This window comes from Uloborus diversus, chromosome 10 (assembly GCF_026930045.1).
Source record: "Uloborus diversus isolate 005 chromosome 10, Udiv.v.3.1, whole genome shotgun sequence".
NCBI lineage: Eukaryota > Metazoa > Arthropoda > Arachnida > Araneae > Uloboridae > Uloborus > Uloborus diversus.
The window spans coordinates 69,709,854-69,736,318 of record NC_072740.1 but is presented as its reverse complement, the minus strand read 5'-3'; the positions used below and the strand labels follow the sequence as shown (position 1 = coordinate 69,736,318).

General features: G+C 35.1%; 1 protein-coding gene across 1 annotated transcript in view; it reads right to left on the bottom strand.

Moving 5' to 3' along the window:
- Positions 1-26,258, bottom strand: part of LOC129231041 (RNA-binding protein 25-like) — an 84,108-nt gene extending 57,850 nt beyond the window's left edge. Inside the window, exon 1 of the mRNA XM_054865289.1 lies at positions 26,145-26,258. Within this exon, the coding sequence (XP_054721264.1) occupies positions 26,145-26,258 (114 nt within the window). The remainder of the gene's footprint in view (positions 1-26,144) is intronic.
- Positions 26,259-26,465: the final 207 nt, after the last annotated feature.

Sequence of the window (26,465 nt, the reverse complement as noted above, 5' to 3'; positions counted from 1 at the left end):
CGGCCTCATATAGTACTATCTCATTTGGGCAACTATTACGAAGTCCTGTAATTATACGAGCCGCACTAAGCTGTACCCTTTCAAGCTTTTGTAAGTTGGTGTTTGAGGCACAACTGTAGACTGGATAGCCGTATTCTAGAATAGGCCTTATTAGGGCCATGTAAGTAGTTCTGAGAGTTTTAGAGTCGGCGCCCCAGTCGCGCCTTGAAATATATTTTAAGATCATTAAGCGTTTTTTGCTTTTTTGTATTAAGTGATCGATATGTCTATTGCAAGTAACTTCGCTGTCCGGAACAAAGCCCAAGTATTTAGTGTGCTTTTCCATCGCAAGCGGATGAGCATTCATATAGATTTTTGGCTGATAGTTAAAAAGTCTCCTGTTATTTAATCATTGTTATTGAGCAGTTAAAAGACCAGAAATTAACCGCAAGGGATTGGAATTCGACTTAGACGGAAAAAATGAATCAAGATCCTTTGTGTTTGGTCTTTAGCTCTTAATTAACTAACTTCGGATGTAATGCAGGAAAGTTAATGCAAGAAGAGTCGCAAAAAAAAAAAAAAAAAAAAAAGACATACATAAAACTATGCTTCACCCAACGGTTTTCAGCTGAAGAATGATGCTGCTAATCCGCGCGCGCGCATAATACACTTGACTAATATTCAAACAAATCATTGTTATTGAGCAGTTAAAAGCCCAGAAATTAATCGCCAGGGATTGGAATTTGGCTTAGATGGAAAAAAAGAATCAAGACCCTTTGTGTTTGGTCTTTAGCTCTTAATTAACTAGCTTCGGATATAGTACAGGAAAGTTAATTCAAGATGATTCGGGGGAAGGGGGAGGGGAATAACTATATTTTTTTACATGCATGAAACTTTGTTTCAGCAACGGATTTCAGCTGAAGAATGATGCTGTTAATCCACATGACTTATTTGACAAATATTCAAACAAATCATCGTTATTGAGCAGGTAAAAGCGCAGAAATTAACCACAGGGATTGGAATTTCGCTTAGACGGAAAAATGAATCAAGTGTTTTGGTCATTGTTTTGTCTTTAGCTCTTAATTAACTAGCTTCGGATACAATTCAAGAAAATTGATGCAAGAAAAATATAAAAAAAGAATTACCTAAAAAACATATCTTTTTTACATACATGAAATTTTGCTTTAGCAACTGGTTTCAGCTGAACAATGAAGCTGAGAACGCACATAATATATTTGACCAATATCAAAACAAATCATTGTTATTCAGCAGTTAAAATTCCTGAAATTAATCACCTAGGATTGGAATTCGGCTTAACTGGAAAGGAAGAATTACGACTCATTGTATTTGGTCTTTAGCTCCTTATTAATTAGTTTAGGATATAAATCGGGAAAGTTAATGTAAGAATTAACGCAAACAAAGATTAATAATTAAGTATGCTATTTTTATCTGCATAAAACTTTACTCCTGAAATAAGCGTCAACGGAAGAATAATACTGAAAGCACACACAATATTTTAGACACATAATAAAGGGAAAATCATTGTCATTGGTCCGCTACATATATAGAAATTAAATACCACGGATTGAAGGAATATTTTTGTGATAACCATGCATCTTAAGAATATTAGTATTGTCCCATTGACTGTCAATGAGCAACAGAAAAGCATAAATGAGGCAGTGAGAAGCAAAGAGATGTGAGTGGATGTTTTAAAGTTTTCAGTAAAATGCGTTTTAAGATCATACCCTAATATTTATGTAGGCTTCCATTGAAAAACATTTCTAAATCGTTTTGTAAAACAGCTCCTACCAGGAACACTAGTACCATCTCCTGCTACAAAATAGAGGATAAGTTCTCCTACCATTGGACTAGTACCATTGATGTGACTCATTAATGCAGACCTTTTACGCAAACCAAAACTGCCTAACATGTATTAAATTGTCAGCTTTTGATCAACTTGATAAGAATATATTTCAGGGATATTAAAAGATCAGAAAACCACCATCCAAGCATACCAAAGGTATGCCCTAAATAATTGGTTATGTTTTCAAGGGGATGCTTATACGAATGAAGTACGTCATCAAAGCTTTGAGAACTAAAATAAAATAATTTAACCTTAAATGTTAAAAGATTTTTCAAACTCTGTTTCGAGCATCTATAACGAGTTCAGAAATCAAGGCATGTTTTCCAGCTGTACACACGTAATATAGCAACCACCTGAATTAAAATCGAATCGCCTCATTGTAAAAAAAAATCCGAAACGTTACTGATTAACTCCGTGTAATGCTTCGGGATTTCAATGGTTTTTATCCACTTCCTGGAAAAATGAAGTATCTTTGTCAAAAGGTTTCCTGAATTACTACAAGTTACACGAATGCAGTCTTCTTACTGTTGTGAAAAATATTTTTTAGCTCCCAGTTTAAAGAAAAACTGAGCGTATTTATAAAGCGTATCGGATTCAGTTTGATTATAGCCCGTCCAGACTTAATAAGTCTATGGACAAGCTTAGCAAGAATTGCAGGAGAGTTTAAAAAATTCTTTATACTCTCTTGCACTTCTGTCTCAGATACTGATACTGATTTTGGAACTTTCTTGATAAATCAGGAAGGTATCATGATGTCATATTATACTTACTAGAGACACAACTGGCTTAAACTGGGAGAGCTTTTCAGGCTTCCAAGTCTTCCAGGATAATTTCAGAAAGGTTACTGAATTTTAGCGGAAAACATTCCTGGCTTTTTCAAGATATATTATTGGCTATACTACATTAGCTACCCATTATTTTTCAGGAACGTTTCTGAATAGTTTTTACAGTGCTTTTTAGGACGGTAAGTAGATAAATGTGCTATTGAGAATTTTAGATATCAACACTTTGTGCGTATAATTTAGCCTCCCAAACTTTCACATGTTTTAACATATAAAGCCTTTTTTTGTTTACTTTTTTTAAAATTTTACAATGGCGTTTTATGATTTTAATCGCAATTCTTCATTTCAAAAAGGTCCTCCAAGTTTTGCTATGTAAAATTACATTTCAGTTTTTTTTTTAAATAATAAATGCTAAGGAAATTATAGAAAAAATTTAAACGAAATTGTGTTCTTATTTTTTATCAAGGAAAAATTAATTTACTTTTGGAGCTAGCTTTCATCTTTTGTGTTGCCTTCTAATCGGTTTTTCAATTTTAAAATATTGTTTATGGTAGCTATCCTTTTGTACATTTATAAAATAGTTAAAATATTTCAGTTACACTGGTTTTGATGGTATTTAGTTGTGTCTTTCCTTCTTCATTTAATATATTACGGAGCGTGATGTTGCTTTTTATATAGTTAAAATTTATGAACGTTAATCAAATCAGATTATAGTTCAGACAGCTTTGTTAAGCTTAGCCTTTTTCTAACATAACTAGAAATTACAATGGAAAATTCACTTTTCCCGTCTTATAGACTGATATATCCTCTCAAAACGTTTGAGATAAATTATTTCATTTTGCTTAGCTATTTAGTTAATCATTGACAGTTTGAGTGAGGGAAAATCCAATAACCGAAATTCTGCTCAATTTATCTCTGAAAAGAATCAAATTAGTTTCGATACTATTTCGATATAAAATGTAGAAATGAATCAAGAAAGGAATTTGTGTTAAGGAAAATCAGCTAGGATTATTTAAACAAGAATGCGAGTTGAACAAAAATGTGGATTCTAGGGAAGAAAGTGGAAAAAGTAATCAAGGCTGCAAAAAAAAATTAAGACAAAGAATGGTCGCAGTAGGTAAATAAATGAAACAAACTGAAAACAAATTGAAAAGAAAAGATTACAGAAAGAAATTAAGATTCCAAATACTGTGAAAAAAAAGAGAGAAAAAAAAACGAAAAAACACAGGCAATTAACAACAAAATTTCTTTTCAGACGGTATCACATTCCAGGATTTATTTATGTTTGCGTTTTTTCAGTTCTTTGGATTACCACTTTAATTGTTAATATCAGATAACATGCTTGAAGACTACGTATTAAAATTTATATCCGACCACTTTTGTACTGTTGCAAACTTCTTTTGCATAATGAACAAACATGTCCATGGATAAATAAAAACCTATTTGGGGGTTTCTGTTTTCAGCTATCTATTTTCTATGCTTGAAGTAAGTAGTTTAAAGTAATGAAATGCTTATGCGTGATTTTTATTATACTTTTTTTTGAATTATCTTTCCAAACTGAAATGTGTTAGTATATTAAAGAAAGTTGTAATCACATTTATAGACCTTTCTAAGTTATCTGCCGTGGTTTTAAAGATTAGTTTTTGTTTTCTCCTTTTTATGCATGAACCAGAAAATGCGGCTTAAAAGCCCTTTTTATGGACATTTTCAATCATAAAAAAGTAGAAAACAATTCTTAAAATAATACGCAAATATTGGCACTTAATCATTATGCTCAAGCTTTTTGAATGCAATTATAGTAGAAGTAATGTAACTATTGTGGCCACTAATTGCGAAAAAAATTCGAGAAGCTGAAACGGATTATGTTAGCACAATTCATGTATCATGTTTGTGCATACAAGCATGTTCTATGTCGTGGACTTTAGGAAGACATGACCAAAAATCCACTTTTCTGAGGTCGCTAAGAGATTTTAAAAAATTAAAGCACAATTGCTCATAATATTTATAAGTGAAAAATTTATTGTGTTCATCAGATTTTCGACGTTTGGGAAGACTAGTAATATTTACAATTATCAATAACTTACTTAACAATTTGACTCTTTAACATATCGTCGATTCAGTGCAAACTGTAAGATATCTAAGCCTAAAAACAACAGTAAGATATCCTTCTGTTGCTCTGAGGAGACGATATGTAGGAAATAAACTAAGTACAATTCTCCGAGGTAGAAAGCATGCTAGAAAGAAATTGCCCCCTAAAATTTTCCCTAGAAAATAATTTTTCTTTTCTAAGAAAGCTCAGTCTTCGCTTGAAACAAGTCACAAAAGTAATGCGAGGTTCTTTCAAAAGAAAAGATATGTCTCATGGTAAACAAAGAAACACCCAAGTTGAGAATGCATATGTGTAAATAAGTAAACTCAAAACGACAGAAACAAAATTTATTTCCAGTGTAGCAGCGAGTTCAACTCCCTGGTTAAATCATGGTGAAAGGGTATAGTAGTCTTGTGGTTTGGTAGAAAAGGGTTGGAGGAAAAATTCTATAAATTTTATATAATACGCCGGACTTTGCTCTTGAAAAAACCTGCGTATTTTTCGGAGTCAATTTAGTCACGAAAATAAATGCCTTTTTCCGTCGGATATCTGCCTGCATACATATGGATTTTATAGTCATCGCTTCAGGCTGCTGAAGAAGCTCAACTGGGAGAATAGGAGTCGAATTTTCTTCCCACGTTCGATACTTAAGTATATGTACGCTTTTTTTTCTTTGTATCACTTAAACTTTAGTTCTCGTATCAAATGCGTGAGCTCAATATCTTATTTATGTGTTCAATAGGCTACTTTTATACAGTGTGTGACCTCAACGTATTTTTCCGGTCGCGGACAGTTTTTGATGTCTTACTTCCTTTAATAGATATAAGAATACTTGTGCTTTTTTTTTTTTTTTCGTTTTAGCTCTTTTTTGAGTGAGAAAGATTAGTATTTTAAGCGCGAATTAAATGGTAAAAGTTTTTTCTTTGAGGTTTCACTCTTTTAAAAGTCATAATAAATATATTACGACTTTTAATGTCTCCCACACTATTAACTCTTTTTTTGTGTATTATTTTGTCGGGCTTCTTTATTTTTTTTTTTATTCATTTTTTTGGAAAATACAGCTCCAAACGAACAAACATTTTTTTGAATCATAATACATGTAAATATATCGTCGGTACTTTGCTAAACTAATGAATGAAAAAATTGACACTTTTCAGGAGAGCCAAAACACTGAATATAATTTCCTTTGTATCTGACGTGTTTAGTTTTTTTCATTTTTTAAATTTTAAAAGATAACTTTGAGTGTTGAACTATCGTTTGAAGTTATCATTTTACTATTAATTATATGTGAAATTATTAATAATTTTTCATACAATAGGGAAGTTGCAACCTATTAAATGTTCATATTTTGGCTATTGGATATTGTTAATTGACCCTCAAAAATAAAAAATTCACCAACGCCGAATTTTAAAACACTGTGGTTGATTTTTAATGAATTTTTAAAAATCCTCGCGCAAAAGTGCGCTCTTCTGAAACGTCACGAGCCTACGTCACAGGGTGCGAATGGGCAGCCTTCCGCCGAAGATCCCTTGTTTTCGCTAGGGACATTTTGAGCACGCTCATATTTATATTTTTTAGAAATTCAATAATCCTTTTGAACACACTATGGAGACCGGATTCGTTAAAGCACAATCTAAATAATCTTCATGTAAAATCAATGATGATATTCGAATATTTCCGAGAGGATGAGAGGTTTAATGTTCCAGAAACGCGAGGAGTTAAATGCAAGGAGATAAGCCTTTTACGTTTCGTCTTCGAAGTCGAATGCGTGACCATCGGCTTCTCCCCTATCGGAAGAGCGCATGACGTCACTTCCTATGCCATTTGACGTCACAAGCGTTTGAACTCTAAAAATTAATTTAAAAAAAACTACTTATCGTATCGCAAAAATTTTTTCACCTATGATGTTCATACATGTTACTCTATCATATAAAAATAAAACTGAAAAATCGAAAACTTCCCTATTAAAAGTAATTTGAAAAACAGGATTTTTCATATTCGTTTGTTTAGCACGCAGCCGACGATATGCCAGAACGCAATGTTAAAATGTAATGGCAAGAAATTAATAGATGAAGCGGTTGAAAGAATTGTCTTGTTGTTAATTAATCCCTGAGAAAAGTCATCTCCGATTTGTCTTGTAAAAGACGCAAGTATTAGGCGTTAGTTTAGCATTCTGTCGATGATATGCTGGAATGCAACGTTAAAATGTAATGGCAAGAAATTACTAGATGAAGCGGTTAATGAAAGGATTGTCTCAGTGTTCCTTCAGCCATTGAGAAACGTTTTCTTCCATTTGTCTTACAAAAGACGCATATACGGGGCGTTCTTCTTGAACAGCGATTTTAGGTCACCTTGTCGCTGCACTTAAGTGTAACACCAGAAATTTTAACGCCACCATCCTTCCGAATGCTCATTTGATAGCAATATGAGACAAATTATGTAATCCAATTGGTTCAATAAATTGACTGAACTAATGCGTATATCTTCTTCACCGAATCTCAGCAGTTCTTTTCGAATTCCGCATCTGGATATGTAAAGAAAGTGCAACAAAGTTTTCCCGATTCTTTTTTTTTCTGCAGTTTTGTTAATATTTAGCATATAATATCTTGTCCAATCACAAAATATACTTCATTTAGTTGCTCAGGATCCCTGTAGTTGTAAGTTTATATAAAACAAAAAAAATGCGTGAATAGTGTTCTTGAATTTCAGTGGAAAAAGTGATATTTTTAAAAACGTGCTGCTAATTTGAACCCCTTCTTCTTTTCCTTTTTTTTAAATTATCAATTATATAAAAAAAAAATGACCAGAAGTAAATTCTCTAGAATCCGGGATTCAGAAGACGACAGGAAAAGGTTTGCTTTCTCCAGATAAGATAAGTTTTTACAATAAACTTCGTTAATGTTAGTGAAGTGAAATCAACTTTGTCTTACCCACTACCATTCAGAAAATAAATAGAGGTCGTGGTGGTTATATGGAATCCCATATTACGTTGGGGTGATCAATGCCAGAAAATATGATATTGCGAAAAAATGAAATGATAGGACCGTTGCTTTTGGTGTGGTATAATGGAACACAAGGAGCTTTGCCAAAATTGTCACATGAGACAGTGAGAAGCAAAGGGATGTAAGTGGCAAAATTAAAAACTTGGAGATAACCAGTACACATGGTAGGTGAACCTCTCCTCTGTCTTGGGGCAAGATATGGTACTAGTAGCCTTAGTAGTTGCTGCATGATGTAGGAAAAAATTTCAATGAAATCCTACCTAGAATGTTACTTTTAAATGTGTTTTACTCAAAACTTGAAAATGTCCGCTTACATCCCTTTGCTTCTCCACTGCCTCATATGTCCTCTAATGCCCAAGAATTATCATAGGTATTTTTTTGCTCCCCCCCCCTCCCGCTTCAGGATTTTTGCCAGAAAATCCGTGAAACAGAACGTTTACTCCTATTAAGAAAATGACTGAATTTTTGGAATTTTAAAAACCCACGAAGAAGTCTAAATTTAAATTTTGAGAATGAAATATGCTCTTTGCTACACGTTGAAGGGGAATTTTTGCACTATTTTTTTTTTCTTCTATTAAACCTGATTGTTGAACATGACGTCACTTGACACAGCTTTTCTTTCGAGCTAGACTGTGCAACGCAGGGACCCGCATAAAAATCGATATATGTCGGTGTGTGTGTGCATGTTCCTTATACAGATTCACATTTACGTCGAATCTATGCCCAATTTTGCGCAGATGTTCTTTGTTGCACAGGAATCCACATAGGGGTAGGAGGGAGGTTCAGATTAAAAAAGAAATCCAAGGAGGTCAAAATTTATATTTTGATTCAAGAACAGGTTGAATAGAAATTTTTAATTCCTTTTTTTCTTTTATTTGAGCCTGATAGTTAAACATGCGTCACTTGACACAACTTTTATTTTGGGCAAAAGAGATCCTCATAAGACACGAAATAATGCTGCTTGCATCCAGATAAAATAATTATCAAATCAATATAAATTTGCGCTATAGATAACTCTAAAACATTCACATAACGAAATATCATCTAAGATAATGCAATGAAGTGCAATGAACAGTTTCAAAACTTCATATAAATAATCGAGTTTACAAACAACGTCTTTTTAAACATCATTTGTGTTGGGCAATAACACACTAGAGTTTTTTTTTCTCTCGACTATACACCCAACTTATTATTTCTTTTATTTTATAACTTTTAAGTTCAAGCGTTAAATTGAATTTTACAATGGAAGAGATGAATTTTAGACAGCGCTTGTTTAAATATTTATTCACTCTCAGATCTACATTAAAAAAAAGTCCCCCAGCGAAGCTTTTTATGCAAGACTTCAGGCAATATATTCTCTCTGATTGAGTATTATTGCAAAAGATGAACGTTTTTCCACTCATTTTCCCTATTCAGCAGTTTTTCGTCGCAGTGCAATAATAAGAAGCACCTAAAGTTGATTTTGATACAAAGAAAAATTCAAAACTTATTATTTAGAATTTTACTTGTGAATTTTCACTTTTATCTCTAGACGGCGTAATACGATTTACGGACTCTGCTTGAAAAAATAAATAAATAAATAAATACAATGCTGGGCAAATCGCTAATGGGAAAATATAAGATCATAAAATGTCCTATTTCAGTAGGAAAAAAAAGACTGATGATTGAATTTTTTCTCAACGAATTTATTGATATTAAATCACTTTGTCGACGACGATATTGCATCAAGAAATCTTTTAATATTGCCCCGAATAAGAAGAAATATTTTTCTCAGATTCTTTCAGTTGATGATTGAAATTACAGGCAAGAAACTATTTCATTAAACCAATGGAGAAATATTCGCGAAATCTGAAATTAGGTGCTACGGCGATATCATAAAAGAGTTATTGCCTCTAAGGTGAATACGACTAGAACATGGTTAAAAATTTCAGAAAATATTGCAAAATAATCCAATCATATCTACCTTTTTTTTTGTTTCATTTGTGCGTTTTTATTTTTAACATTAAATAAGTGAAACAAAATCCGAAACATATTATGGAGCATAAGGGAAAAACGTTGCAACAATTTTGGTGCTTCACTGAGCATTTTATCTGACAACCTAAACATCGGAGTATATTATAAATGATTGAAATCTGATGATGTTGTACCTCATTAAAGAAGCGTACTTTATATTCAGAAAAATTTAATTTTGTGCTTTACTTTTACACTAACTTTATTAACATAAATTATTTTGAATACTATTTCTGTCGTGACTCGAAAAAAAGAAATTCATAAAGCTTTAGAGCATTGCCAAATGTGCAGGAAAATGCGTGTAGGCATTGACGCAAAGGATAGAACGGGGTTGAAATGCGTATTAACTTTTTCGTGATTTCCAAAACTGTTACATCACAAAACATGAACGGAAGGAGAAATGATTATCCATCCGGCAAAACAAGGCACCGCAATGTCAACTACAGCTATATTGTTGTAACTGATTGATTTTTCCCTATATATATATATATATATATATATATATATATATATATAGTTCACGGTATAGTGTCACATCCCGACGAAACAGTATTTGAGAAAACATTTACGTAAATTAACTTTTAAGGGGTTCTTCTCAGTACTGACATACAAGCATAAAACACACAATGTCATACAATGCAGAGAGAAGCAAAGGAATGTAAGTGGACATTTTCAAGTTTTGAGTAAAACGCGTTTAAGGACAACGTCCTAGATAGGCTTTCATTGATTTTTTTTTCTAAATTATGCTGTACAGCAGCACCTACCAGGACTACTAATACCATTTCTTGCACTACTGTTTGCACTGGTTCTCTCCAAATTTTTAATTTTGCCACTTGCATCCCTTTGCTTCTCACTGCCTCATATTTACTATTTGGTCCAGTGGGGAAAAAATAGTAAATAGCTATAGTTAAAAAATTATTGTTAAAATAGGAAAATTTACTGATCTACCAGTGTTAATTACTAGTCATCATCTTTACCACCAGCAACTTTTAAAACTAACTTTACTTCATTATTGAGAAAAGAAGGAGCATTACATTCAGATTTTAAACCAATATTTATAAACAAATTTCACATTTGTGAAACCTTCTACTTTTGTCACCAGTGATATACTGATATACTTAATTTATATATATATATATATATATATATATATATATATATATATATATGTATAAAGTTAAAATTCTGATAAAAGAGCCACCCGGCGGCGCACTTGAAAAATTGCAAATGGTGGCGCTTGAAGCCCCAATGCGGAAAAGTGTCCTCCCTTATGATTTCGACACCTATTCTTTAACTGAAAAAAATGATAAATGTATTCTTTACGGGGACATGATTTATTGACGTGGAGCGGTTAAAGGAAGAAAAATCCCGGACGTTATTTTTTATTATCGAATAGCCTCCGGCTCTTTGACATTGTCATCAGCCTAACCCTGATTATCCTCTACACTGCATTGCCTGTTTTCCATAAGGCTAGATTTCCGTACCATTCGTTGGTTATAATTAATACTTTAAATTCCAATAACGCTTATAAGAATATCGACATTCACGGCATATATCTTAAGAATTTAATAAAAGAGAAACGAATAACGATTTCATGACATTTTCTTGTTTAAGGCCCAAGTAAGCATGAAGTTTTGCATTGATTGGTGAGGCACTTACAAATTTATATGATTAATGTTTATGAAACTCATTTTATAAATTCATCAGCATTTATTCTGCTGGAATATTAAAGCACTATATTAATTTTAAGATGTAGTTTCTTTATGTTTTTCTTTTTGTGCTCAAACTGGATCATTTAGACAGATTTTCTTTTTCGAGATTCATAAAAAAATAATTTATTAAAATAATATTTCGCAAGTCTAACAGACTATCTTTATTTTAGGCCCGTAAAGATGCTACTGTAATCACTTTAAAAACCAAAAATATAAATGCATCGATTCATCTCCAGAATGTCCGAATCTTATCAAGGAATTTCTTGAATCGAGACAAAGATAAGTTTTTTCTACATGTATCACATTTTTTTTTTTTTTTTTTTTTTGAATCTGCGTCAGCTCATTTCTCAGTAACCAGAAAATGCTGGAATTTTAGGAAATTAAATATGACCGATTCAAGGATACTTTTTCTCTTTTAAGTGAAAAATATACTTTTTTCACTTCCAATGCAAACATATGCTACAGGTATTTATTAATCAAAGAATAAGAAATATAGTAGATACTGATTCAATTTAAAAAACATTCTCAATATCCCGAACTAAAGTGGTGGGTGTGGATGGCGGAATCATAAACACCATCATTTTGTTGAAACAGGGAGCGCCAAAGATACAAATGTATATAAAGTTAAAAAAAAAAAAAAAAAAACAACAATTTATGCAATTTTCATAATTTTACCGATTTTTTTTTAATCTTTTTTTTTTTTTTTTGATATTACCAGTCTGGATTTGGAATTCAGCGATTCGGATTAGTGAGAAGCTAATTAAACCATCATCATCATTCTTTGATGTAATGATCAACTAAATTTGCTTTTAAACTATTAATAGAAGCATCTTGCTGTTCATCTAGCAGTATTTTAAGACATTTTAATGTTCGATTCTTCACGTTTGTTTTAATTGCTTTTATTCCTTTAATTTCATTCAATTAATACATATGACATAAAAAATGTGGTTACTTCACCTTTCCTAAAGTCGGTTTAACAGCTGAAATGCATTTTTCACCATGTGTATTGCGCTTTCCATGGAATGGTTGCCCTAAGAAGCACTAAAAAAATTGTAACCCTACTAAAGAATTTCTCCAGTTTTACACTTTAGTCCAAAGCGGAACCTAAAACTTTATCTAAAAGTAGAGGACGTCTTTTCTAATCAGCGAAGGGCTTACTTTTATGGGGAAAAAAAAGAAAAAAACTAAAAAGAATGATACAACCACATGATGAAATTCTTATATTTAAAACTTTCTATTGCAGGAAAATTCATACATGTGGTTGACACTACTGAAAATTATACAAAAGCATAAGCTTAGAATGCATATAGAATGTTTTTAAAAAATGTTTCTACTGTTTGAAGTATTTGATTAACAATAAAGAAGATCGCTGATCTAGAAGAGTAAAAAAAAAAAAAAAAAAAATCTTATTTTGCTGTACTTTGAGCTTTTGCGGTAGCGTATTTTCTGAAAAAATAATCTAAAGGAGTTTCTTTCAATTTGGAACCCATTGTTTAAAATTTATTTGTACGTCATTTTTCACTTCTTTATCATTTTTTGACTGAAATACTGAAATGAACAAAAAATGTTTCATATCAGTAATTTATATTTATCCAGAGCATACTCTATTGGTCAATTGGTCAATCTATATCGTAGAAAATTAAATGACAGTTGCAATATAGCTATCTGCAAATCTAACAACAAATATAGATTTTATCAGAATTTATTAATAAGGTTTTTGAAAACGCAATATATATATATATATATATATGGTGCGGCAGCTATTTAAGGACACACATTATAGGAGCCACATTTTTCTGTGTTTTACAGAAACATAGATTTTTTTTCGTTGGGGGATATAGACATGGCAGACCCTATTCTTGCTTAGGAAATGAAGAGACATGCCGTTATTGTCTCCTTGGCTGCAGGGCTGATCGATTCAGAAATTACTGCGTTCTTAAAATTTGCCCGATCAATTGTTTACAAAGAGAATTAGGAGCTGTAAAGGAGATGTGGTAGCAGTTTCGCAAAGAAAACGTCATTGTAGAGGTTTTGACTGTGTTAGGACACCAGAATTCGTCAGCCGGTCCAAGCTGCTGCCGATGCGGACCCTGGAAAATCGATGAGGGCACTCGCTATTGAGCAGCAGACTGGTGAGGCTACTAACCGACTTGTGGTTCATGAGGACCTCCGCTACAAATCATACCTGATGTGAAGGTCAATTGAGGCAGTGAGAAGCAAACGAATGCAATTGGACTATTTTAAGTTTCGAGTAAAACGCGTTCAAAGATCAGCTCCTAGGTAGGCTTTCATTGAAATTTTTTTCTAAATCATGCTATACAGGGCTACTAGTACAATATCTTGCCCCAAGACAGATGAGAGGTTCACCTACCATTTGTACTGGTTATCTCCAATTTTTTAATTTTGCCACTTGCATCCCTTTGCTTCGCACTACCTCAACTCATATCTGAGAGGACCAAGGTCAGATAACCGCTTTATAGTGGACAGTAAAGTAAGCGGTAAGTAAAGCGGTTTAACAGTAAAGTAAAGCGGTTACAGTGGAAAGTAACCGCTTGACTAGAGCCAAGAGCTTTCTAAACAATCTTAAACCTCCCGAGGAGTCGACTGCTCTGTTTTTCTCGGAGGAGAAGAACTTTGTTCAGGATCAAAAGGTGATCGTTGGCTGTGTAAAAGTCCTAATGAGGTACTAACGGTTATGCGTACCATACTTAAAACATCAGGGTTGGTTCTGGGTGTGGTGAAGGACATGTGTCCCCCCCTTATTTTTTTTAAGGTGTCAGAGTTAATACCGTTGCTTACACAGAGATATTAGACAGAGTTGCCAATTCCTGGATCACTACTATAGCACGTGGGAGACCCTATGTTTTTCAGCAAGACTCGACACCATTTCATACAGCCAGAATAACTCAAGATTGGTTAAGCAAAAAATTTCCTTGTTTTGTCACGCCTATCATTTGACCCCTCAGCTCCCCATCACATCTCAGTCCAATCGACTAGCATGTGTGGAGCTTAATTGAGAAGAACTCCAGTAGTCGTTTCCACAACAATATTGCAGATCTCAGAGCTGTTATTGTGGAGACAATGGCAAAAACTCAGAAGACTCATCTCATTATTGCTTACAGTCGGTTTCGACAGCATATAGAAGCTGTCATTGCCGCTAAAAGTGGGCTATTTGAATGATGTCGCCCTTTATGTATCTCATCACCTGCACGAAAACTCTGATTTGTAATAAATGCTCTTTTTCCTCAATTTGCTTCCTTTTTTCTATGGGTAGCAATTTGTTCTCAAATACCTGCCGCACCCTTATATATAATATATAAATGTAAAGACATATACTGTTCGACACTGAAAATGGCAACACCAAGAAGGCGTGGTTAGAAATTTATTCAAATTTCAGGTGGCTACACGCACGTCACTCCGCTACGCAAATGACGTGAAATGCGTAGCTCTACATCGCACTGGATAAAAGAAAGAACTTGTAGACTAGGCAATATTCGTGTCCTTATTTCTGCCAGACGAATCATCGAAGAAATTTTGTTTTTGTCTCGGAGGATACGTGTAATAGGGAATAATGGCAGGTCGCCGTCAACGGAAGCACTTCCAACAGACAGACGAATTTATGATGGGTATGGTGTTTGAGCTGAGAGAGGGGCTGGTTTGTTTTTGCTTCAAATCTCAGTTGATATCAAAATGGATGCATCCACGGTGCATTTACTGTGGCAAAGACGGTTGAAGCAAGGAAATGTGGCAAGTTTGAATGCTGAAGGCTCAGCCAGACTGACGTCAGCACTTGTGGATCACACACCCACCGACAAGCAGTGGCAGTTCCGCAAGTCACGTGCACCTAAATTCTGATGCATGTGCAAGACACCCAGGATATTCTCGTATCGACCATAACTATCTCCCGTCGATTCGTTACATGTGGTCTGCACTCACGGGGTCGGTTAAGAAGACTGCCATTGACCCCACAGCATGGATGTCAACGTTTGGAATGGTGAAGTGTTGAGCGACTTGGATAGCGGAATGGCGCAACATCGTGTTCTCAGATGAGTCAAGCTTCTGTTTTTTCAGTGATAGTCGCCACATAGGAGCGTGGCGTCGACATGGAGACAGGTCTATTCCGGCCGTAACTGTGGAACGGGGTACTGCACACCGCTCAATAACTTGGCACCAAAGTTTAGAGTGCTATTGCGTCTAACACCAAGTCACCCGTAGTTCGTATTTAGGGAAATACGACTGCCGAACGATACGTGAAGAATGTGTTGCGGCCGTTGGCAATCCCTTACCTTCAAGGCGTGCCTTCTGCACGTTTTGAGCAGGATAACGCCCTACCACACAGTGCTCGAATCCCCCAACATGCCCTACAAGGTGTATATATGCTTCCATGTCCAACGTACTCTCTTAATCTGTCACCAATCGAACACGTATGGGATATGATTCTACGCAAAGAGATAAAAGGTGGAGAGAGTGAATCTTTCAAATCTTGAAGCAGGGATCTCAAGTTTACGTGATATATTTTAAAGTAAAGTATTGAAAGAAATCATGTTTCTGTCACTCAATTCACGTAAAACGTGTCTCCCATTCGTCGTAGTTGGACCATGTGACTTTGCCGCAACGTTTTCTAAGCCAATCATTGTACTTGCTACCTTCAGTTACTAAATCCTGTTCTTAGTATTGGAAGCCATTTGCAAACTCTGTCCCTGCCTCGTTCAGAGGACGAACTTTGGCAATTGATTGACAGGGAATGGAGAGCTATCCCAATGGAGATACCATCCACACTTTTATTGACTCTGTGCCTAGGCGTGTTTCTTCGTGCATCGCTTTTCGTGGCAGTCAACATCTTACTGAGGCGACGCCGTTCTCGTTAAAACATTTTTAAAGAATAGATAACTTAAGCAAATTTCAATAAATATCTTAAAACTAGTTTTTACGCATCACCAACTATTGAGTGATGAAGATATGGAGGGGAATTAGACCATACACCACTGCTGCTAGGTATACTTCTATCTGATAGGCTGAATCTCCAAACTAAATTATACAAACTACTACTGCAGCTAAAAACACGGTAGTGCTGCTAAAAAGATTGAAAACACTAATGAAATTAGCTAAACACGGAAAAAAAAATCAGTTTTGAAAGAAAAGAAACTCGTTAAATGGAAAACGTAAATTAATAAAGATGATTATATGCTTATATTTTATGTTTCTGAGTACCAATAATTTAAGCTTCTTATGTAATACTATTCTTTAATTTAACTTAAATCTAATTTAGACTAGATACTATCAGGAATGGTCTCAAGATGAACCTTATACTTAAACCTTATGATGAACCTTTATATATTGAACTTGTTTCATTTTTTTCAAATTTAGACTGTATTTCTTAAAGTTGCGTTTAATGATAATAAGTTTTTATGTCAGTAATTGAAACAAAAAATTTGTACACATCATGATTAAGATAGGTATCAGGTCAGAGAAGATATTTCAAAACTTTTTTGACCTATACTAAGAGGTTGTCCATAAATTATGTCACTCTTTGAGGGGGAAGGGGGGGGGGGGCTGTTTGTGATTAGGGAGAGCCAGAGGTTACATTGTCTGACATCACACATTTTGACTGAAATATTTTTTTTTTTTACAGCAATATTTTTGGGAATCAAACTGTCGCAAGGAGGAAGGGGCGGGGATGGATTTTAGTGAAATGTGTCACTTTGAGAAGGAAGGACAAAACTAAATATTTTATCAATCAGTGTTGGGCTTTCATCAACTAAATTATCAATCGACTAAAGTAATCTGACTCACATTTAGTTCAGATTAATTTTAATCTGATTTTTTCAATTGCCGACGATGATTAACGTTAGTTTAAACTAACTTGGTTGGTTGGCAAAAAAAAAAAAAAAAAAACTAATTTAGTTCAGATTGATTTAGTTCAGAGTAATTTAATCAGATTAATTTAGTCAACTAAAGTAATCAGTTTAAATTTCAATTGATTAAAATTCAGACTAAATCTAAACCAATTGAAATAAATCTATAGTTAAAACGACAGGTTGTATTTGGCCCCTTGCCCCCTCCCCCCCAATGAAAAAAAAAAAGGAGCACCTCATGTGTTACGGGGGAAGGACATTGGGGGTGGGGGGGAAGGGTTGGAGGGCTTCCCCCCAATACAAGACCCTAAAAAATCAATACTTTTTAAAAAACACCCCCTCTGGCATGACGCAGTCTGCGCCATGACACACTCTCCCCCCCCCCCATTTGTTACACAACACTGCTTTTGATCTTATTAGAATAAAATGCTTGAATTTTTGTAACCCAGATGGCTGATACCTAATCCCTATTGCAGAGTTACTTGCGTAGGGAATGCCCCCCCCCCTAAAATAGAAATTCACCCCATTCAAGTTATGGGGTGGAGTGCTCCCCCCCCAAAAAAAACCACTAAAAAAATCCATTTCTAAAATAATCGAACCTCAAAAATACGAAGTCTGCGTCACTTGCTCAACCTCCCCCCCCTCCTCCCCCTCCGTAGGCCACACTGCTTTGGTCTTATTGGAATAAAAAGCTTGAATTTTTTTTTATCCAGATAGCCGATGCATGTTCCCTATTACAGCGTTATTTGCGTAAGAAAATGCCCCCCCCCCCCATTAAATAGAAATTTACCCCAGACAATTTATAGGGGGGACTCTCCCCCCACCCAAAAAAAAAACAAAATTTTTATAAAAAAACAAAATTTTTATAAAAACAATTTTTTTTTTAAATCTAACCTTAAAAAATGTGAAGTCTGCGTCATCCGCTCAACTATCCCCCTCCCCCCTTAAAACCACACTGCTTTTGGTCATATTGGAATAAAATGCTTAAATTTGTTTATCAAATGGCCAATGCCTACTCCCTATTGCAGAGTTACTTGCGTAAGGGAATACCCACTCCCTGAAATAGAAATTCACCCCATTCAAGTTATGTGGGGGGGGGGGCTCCCAGCAAAAAAACAAAACCATTGTAAAAAATAAATTTAAAAAAAAAATCGAACTTCAAAAATATGAATTCTGCGTCGCCCGTTCAACTAACCCTCCTCCCCCTGAAGGCCACACTGCTTTTGGTCATATTGGAATAAAAATCTTGAACTTTTCTTATGCAGAAGGCCGATGGCTGTTCCCTGTTGCACAGTTACTTGCGGAAGGGTAAGCTCCCCCTTAAATAACTAGCGTTCAGAATCAATGGTAGTCTGTTGTTCCGAGACCAGTAAAAATTGTTTCAAACCACCATGAAGTAGAAGTCAGTACATCGTGGGACCAGTGTTTGATCACAGTCAATTAAGAAATTTACTGTTACAGTCAAACCTCGTTAAAGAGAAATTCCTATGACCATGATAATTAATTCATATAAACAGAAATTTTATCTTATCCAATCAATTATTAAGTAATTATTAACATATTGGACCAAACAGGTATTTTATGTGAAGAGATAATTTTAAATTTAAAAGTTTTTAAAAGATTTGTTTCTCTTGGGGGGGGGGTGCTTATTTATTTGGACGGGGGGAGAATCTCCTGAAACAACTGACTAAACTATAATAAGAGCTGCAACAGGGAACAACCTTCGGCCATCTGGTAAAAAAAATCGATCAATTCATTCTGATAAGAACAAAAGCAGTGGCTCCTACGAGGAGGGGAGGGAGTGGAGTGGGTCATGGCGCATACTTCAAATTTTAGGTATGTTTTTAAAAGATTTTAGTTTTTTTTATAAAATGTTTTTTTCGGGGGGAGGGGGTTGCCCCACACCTTATAGCCTGAGGGGGTAAATTTCTATTTAAAAGCCCTTCCGCAAGTAACTATGCAATAGGAAACAAGCATCGGCCATCTGGATTAAATAATTCAAGCATTTTATTCAAATTAGGGCAAAAGCAGTGTGGCCTTCGAGAGGGGGAGGTCTTAGTTGAGCGGGTGGTGCACACTCCATGTTATAAGGTTTATTTTTAAAAATTTTAAATTTTTATAATGATTTTATTCTTTGGGAGGGGGGGGGGGAGAAGCACCACACCCCTTGTCTGAGTGGGGTAAATTTCTATTTTCGGGGAGAGGCATCCCATTGCTCCAGTAACTGTGCAATAAGGAACAGGCATCGGTCATCTGGATAATAAAATTAAAGCATTTTTTTCCAATAAGGCCAAAAGCCGTGTGGCCTACGATGGAGGGGGGGGAGTAGTGGGTGGCGCAAACATCATGTTTTAAGGTTAGATTTTTAAAAAGTTTAGTACTTATTACGGGTTTTTTTTTGGGGGGGGGGTGGCGGAGCTCCCACCCCTATAACGTGAGTGGGGTAAATTTCTATTGAAGGGGAGGGGGCATCTCCTTACACCAGTGAGTCTGCAATAGGTAACAGGCATCGGCCATCTGGATAAAAAAAATTGAAGCATTTTATTCCAAAAGGGCCAAAAGCAGTGTGTCCTACGATGGGAGGGGGAGGGGAGTTGAGCTTTTGGCGCAGATTTCATGCTTTAAAATTTGCTTTTTGTTTTTAATTTTAGTTTTTATAATGGTTTTTTAGGAGGGGAGAGCCCTCCATTCCCCATAACCAGAGTGGGGTAAATTTCTATTTAAAAGGGGGGGCATCCCATTACTAACTTTGCAATAGGGAACAGGCACCGGCCATCTGGATAAAAACTTCAAGCATTTTATTCCAATATGGCCAAAAGCAGTGTGGTATACGACGGGAGGGGGGGGGGGGGGGGTTGAGCGGGTGGTGCAGACTTCATGTACGCATGAGGAGCTACTTATTTTTCATTGGGGTGGGGAGCACCCTAGTATACATGTATTAACTCATGTATGCTTTCATAAATATGTATATACACGCAGAAATACAAATGTGCCTCTGTTCATGCTATATTTATATTTTACGAATTTTATCTGAATCAAAAAAGTAATCAAATCAATTTGATTACTTTTAATCTGATTATTTTTAGTCACATAAAATTCAATCTGATTAATTTAATCTGAACTAAATTAGTTTTTTCTAGCAACTAACGAGTTAGTTTAAACTAACGCTAATCTCCGTCTGCAATTGAATTAATTTTTATAAATATTACACTGAACTAAATTGGAGTCAAATTACTTTAGTCAAACTTTACTTTAGTTTCAACTAATCAATGAATAAAAACATTAGTTGGATTTTTCAAGTTGAGGCTCAACACTGGTATCAATGTATTTAATGAATTTTCTACCGCACCGATTGATGTGTTATCGATGATTGAGTTTTATTGATGTGTTTTTTGTTTCAGAAACATAAAACTACAAAAAAAGAAAAATCTTTCAATTCTTTAATTCCTAGCCCTCTCCTAAGAGCTATTTCTCCGTTTACAATTTTCTTCCTTGTATACACACACACACACACACACACACACACACACACAAACACACACACATAGAGAACACTTTTTTCCAAAAATTAAATTTTGGTCACCTTTCTGGTTGCCATCCCCCCTTTTTTGAAGTGTTTATCTATGTTGACCTCTTTTTTCACCTTTCGACCATTGACAAGCTGTCAAAACGTCAAAGTTGAAGTTATATCAACGAACACACCTATTCGTGTGTTAAACTAGGCAGTCACATAAGAGTGAAATAAGCTTCAGCGAAGTCAGGTTTTTTTTAAATCGTAAAATTCGCTTCCGAATTAAGAAAGTGCAGAAAAAAATAAATAAATAGATTCCATTTGCAAAATTGTTAAAAAATTCAGATTATTTTCTCTTTATATGCTTATGCCTGTTGAAAAATTTTCAAGCTCATAAGCTACATTTTAAAGACAACTTAAATAATGAAATCAATGAAAAAATAAAATAACCTAAAAAACTATAAAAAAGGAGAAAAGAAGCCATACGTACCTTATCAAACATAGTTTGTAATTTTAAACTTTTCTGGCAAACTAATGTACTGGTTCTGGGAACCAATCAAATGTTAGTAGGGAAGGAGTAAGTGTAGTGAGAATGGGAAATGGGAGGGCAGTGATAAAACAGCAATTTATTTTCTGCTTGAATATTTCTAGCCTGGTAAAGTTTTTTTTTTTTAATCAAGTTGGCATACTATAAACAGTATTCTAGAAAGGTTACTTTTAAATCTGGTGTACTGAAAATAACTATGTCATCATAATTTAACCCCATAAAACTAAAATATCGGCATTGTTTCTAAACTGATAGAATAGCTTTATACTGGTGCTTTTAATCATATTTTAGCCTATCATTCAACGTTCATTTTAGCAGTAGAATGAAGATGTTTATTTTTTTCTGTGTGTGTAAATGGCGCTAAGTGAGCTTAAACATTTCAACTAGGGAACAATGAAAGAAACAGTGACATACCATTAATTTACGTTTCACTGTTTCAACGATACTTTTGTACTAAAAGTGGAGAAATTATACATTGAATACCATTTAATTACAAATAGCCTGCTGATGCAACTAAAAATAAAACTAGTTTGAAAGCCCTGCCTCAACAAAATAAGGATGCTTGATTGGAATTATAACTATTATAGCTTAATAAAAACACATAACTATTTGTATTCAGTACTTTTCTATTTAAGTTAATGTTTTAAATTGTTCAATTGCAATGTGCTGAACATAATAATATTTATCTACTATTCAAAATTCCAACATGCTTAGGAAAAAGGTCAGATAAGCCAATTTGTGGATTGTCTGAAAGAAACAGGAAATATGCTGTTGAACTAGTGATAGAAAGTCAAAGCATTACATTGTCAGCAAACGCTACATCACAAGTTGAAACTTTAAACCATTTTACCAATCCAGAAACATCTAAATCATTCTATCCCACAGCGCCAAACAACTACCAGGTATAAGTCACTACTGTGCATTAAGGCGAGATGAAGTTTACCTTGCCAAAGACAATAAGTCATGACAAAACCAAATTGCAACAATCACTCATATTCTTGACGCTAAATTTAGATTCTTCCAAAAGTCACTAATCAAAAAAATATGTCTAACTTTTTCCTCACTTACAGGGGGAACAAAGAAACAAAATTTCATTTCATTTTTATTTTATTTTTTCTTGCTTGGGCGAATCAGTAGTTTTTTTTAGGTTCACTTTTATAATACCTGTTAGAGTGACAACTAGTGTACTAAAAATTGATTTCTAAATTTCTTCATAGAAATAAATATAATTGAATTTTCATGTCTCACTGTACCCACACTACCCCTAACTACCAGCAGAATCAAACATGTTTACAGTTGGAATACGTTCTTCTTGTGCTTTGCTCTCTCAGGAAGATTGTTTCTTGTGTAAATTATTTTTTGACGCTTGATTTGCGTCCAAGTCAAATCGACGTAGTTTATTGATCACATTCAATCAAAACGTCTCCGTTGCAGCACAATCATGTCCTGTTATTTTGGATAAAATTTTCCAAAATCAGTTCAATGTCAGCTCTATGAATACACATGTGATTTATATTTTCAATTCATTAATTGTTCCAATATTGTTACCCCAGAGTCAGTGCGATTTAGACGTAAAAAAAAAAAAAAAAAACTTCAGAAAGTGAATAAGGTGTTGGGCCAGTGGCGTAGCTAGGGAGGGGCGGAGGGGGGCGGTCCGCCCCGGGCGGCACTTTTTGGTGGGCGGCAATTTCACACTTTTGATTCGAAAAAACTTAACACGTTTTCCCAATAAGGAAATCATGCCTTTGATGTATTACTGAAGGAAAAAGAAAAAGAAAAAAGTTGTTCGAATTACAAGGTTTTGGTACTATTATGATAACAAAATTACTCTAACACGAAACATGTATTTTTCTTGAAGATATCTCAGAGCACTATTGTTTGTTTTTTTTCTCTTCAATCGTCTGAAGCTACAGAATGATGGAGGTGGTATTGTAAAGTCACGGGACCATGTTTTATTTTCTTTTTACTGTTAAGTTAACTATTGCGGAGGAAACAATAAATTTCATAATCTTTCGTTATATGATGAAGCTACCACTTGATTTTAAGAAAGTTCCTTGGAAACCACCTTAATGAAAAAACAACAACAACAACAACTTTTTTTTTAAAGGAAAGTGACAACAAGGAGAGAAAAGAGGCCTCAAATGGTGGGCGACTTCTCATTTTCAGGATAGCATTATCTGTTTTAGCAATCGCTTTGATTGGTCATTGGTTGCAAGATTTTCACTGAGACAGAATGAATTTTATGTTCATTTTATAAAAACATTTATTCACAACTCGAATAATTACTTGTGTTACTATTTCATATCAACAAATTCCTTTAAAGTATGATTTTCATATTTGGTCATTCATTTTAAGGAAAGTTTTTTAATCAGTAAAGTGATCTCTAAGAAAAGCCTTTCATATTTACATCAAAAGTAATAATTTTTGATGCACAACTTTTTCGTCTCATGAATCACAGTATGGTTGATCGTATGTAATGCTCCTCTTTATCTTTTCGTCCTCTATCAGTGAAGAAGAGAATAATCCAAATTTGTGTGGTAATATAGCAGTACGGATCTAGGGAATGGAAGGGGATGAGTCTTGCTCGTATCGTATACTGGGTGGAAACTTCTGAGTTTGTCAACACTAAGTGATTCACACAAGCACGGATCCAAAAGGGAGTTATAACTCCCTTTGAGAAACACAACTGACCCTAAATTTGCGTTTCCAATACTTTAAATTAGAAAAAATTCCCCGATCTTTACGCTCCTTCCTACTGTCACAAAGCTTAAAATGCATTTTCAGGACTTTAATTTTGAAAAAATTCTCGAGGAGAGCCACTTATCATCCCTTCCTCTTTTAACTTGGCTAAACAAAGCCTGAAACAGCGTTTTGAGGAACTCCATTTTCACTCCCCCCCCCCCCCCCCACTCCTTTTCGCTGTCTAACATTGTCAAAGCTAGCTTTAAAATGTATTTTGGCGCCGGAGAATTTTGACCGACCGAAGATTGCTTAAAACTGTGTTGATAAACCCTCAATAAATTGGGGATTTATTGAGGGTTCAACAATCAATTTTCAGGAAGAGCAACTGAACCTTCCTATTCATCAACGTCGAAAAACAACCCAAAAGTGCAGTTTTATGCCGTGAATCTCGAAACATTTCCAAGTAATAACGTCCACCCCCTTTTAGCCTAATATTGAGCTTTTAAAACTTCAATACCAACAAAATCCTGAGAGCGGTCAAGCCCTGACCCTTCCTGTAACGTGATTTAAAGATAGTCTAAAATGTGTAATTAGGACATCAACTTCGAACTTTAAAATCCCCATCTCATCCTATGTCTCCAAAAATAGCTTAAAGTTCGGTTTTTTAAACTTAAATTAACACTTCAATTTCGGAAAATTTTCTTGAAACGTCCCGACCCCCTAACGTCACCAAAGAAACATAACACTGATTTTAATTTTGAAAAAAAAAATCTGGAGGGAGCTCCAACCCTTTTTTTCTTTTATAAGCGTAACTAAAATTTGCTTAAAATTGACATTTTTGACTTAACTTTTGGAATTTTTCGGTGGGGCTCTAATTTTCTTTTTTTTCCTTTTCTTCTGCAAGAAAAATAAGAAGAAAAAAAATTCTTTTTTATCAAAATCTTATTAAAATACTTTTGACTTTTTAATGTACTAAGATTAAAGTGAAAACCAACGTAAATAAAACACAAACTCTGAAGAAAACACATACAGCATATAGATTTTTCAAAGTTACAATAGAGCCTCTTTGTCAGCACAAAACACTCACCAACACAATTAGAAAGTCGCGAGAGAACCGACATAACGTATTAACTATTTCCCATACAAAGGGCGGCAAATTGAGGAACCGCCCCGGGCGGTAGAAAGTGTAGTTACGCCACTGGGTTGGGCCACGCTTTGCCTGAATAACAGCTTGTATTCGACGTGGTATTGACAAATAAAGGTCTTGAATATAGTTCATTAGAATTCGCACCCAGTCCTCGTGCAAGACCACCTCGAGCTCAGATAGAGTGCGTGGAGGAGGAAACCGAGCACGGACTTAGTTCTCTAAAAACCCTCACGAAAGCTCAATGGGGTCCAGATCAGGGGACTGGGGACACCACGTTAGATGTTCTACTTCATCGTCATGCTCATGTAACCATGTTTGAACTCCAGCGGTTCTTGTGAGTAGGGGCGTTCTCATCTTGAAACACCAGACGTTCTCCTGGATATGAAGCATGGAGAGGAGATGATTGGTGAGAATGATTCTTTGATGTTCACCGGTGATTCCCTAATTCAAGGAAACAAGAGCTCCAAATCCAGTAGAAGATATTGCTCCCCACACCATCACAGAACCCCCACCATTCTTCACGGTAGGAACAAAGCTGTCAATATAATATGCTTCTGTCGGTGTTCGCCGTACTAACACACGTCCAGTGGTCTCGAATAGTATAAATGATGACTAGTCACCCCGTATGGCTTGTTTCCATTGCAGATCCAGTTTAGATCCAGTTTAGGTGGTCTCTGTTCCACTGTAGTCTCTTCATAGTACTTTGTGTCGAAACTAACGGTTTTGGAACAGCTTCTCTGCCATGAATGTGGGCAGCATGCAACTCCTGTTGATTAAATTTCACTGAAACGCGGCTCTAAAGGTTTGTATGCTTTTCGGACGTTATCTGTGGCAGTGCAGTCTTGCGTTTTCGGGGGACAATCCTTTTCAACACTCGTCAGTCACGGTCTTTCAACTTCAATTTTTGCACACTGCTGAGCTTCGCAGAAGACACCTCCCTCAGATATGTATGCGCTGTCATAACCCTTGATACAGTGGTCCTTGAAATATCCACAAGACTGGCTGTTCCGGATGAGGACGCTCCAGCGAAACAAGCCCCAATAATCATGCCTTTTTTCACGTCGGAGAGGTCGGACATAATCACGCTTTGCTAAATACAGAAGTTTTCCATACAACCCTCACACTACCAAATGCTTCGTTGATACCTTCCCTACCACCACAACTTGGTGCAAAACCGTTACAACACGTAGCGGTCGTTTATTGGACGGTTGAAAAAAAGACTTAATTTTAACTGGGTGTTCCTATTATTTTGTTCTATATCTGTATAGAGGAGGTTGGCCCAAAG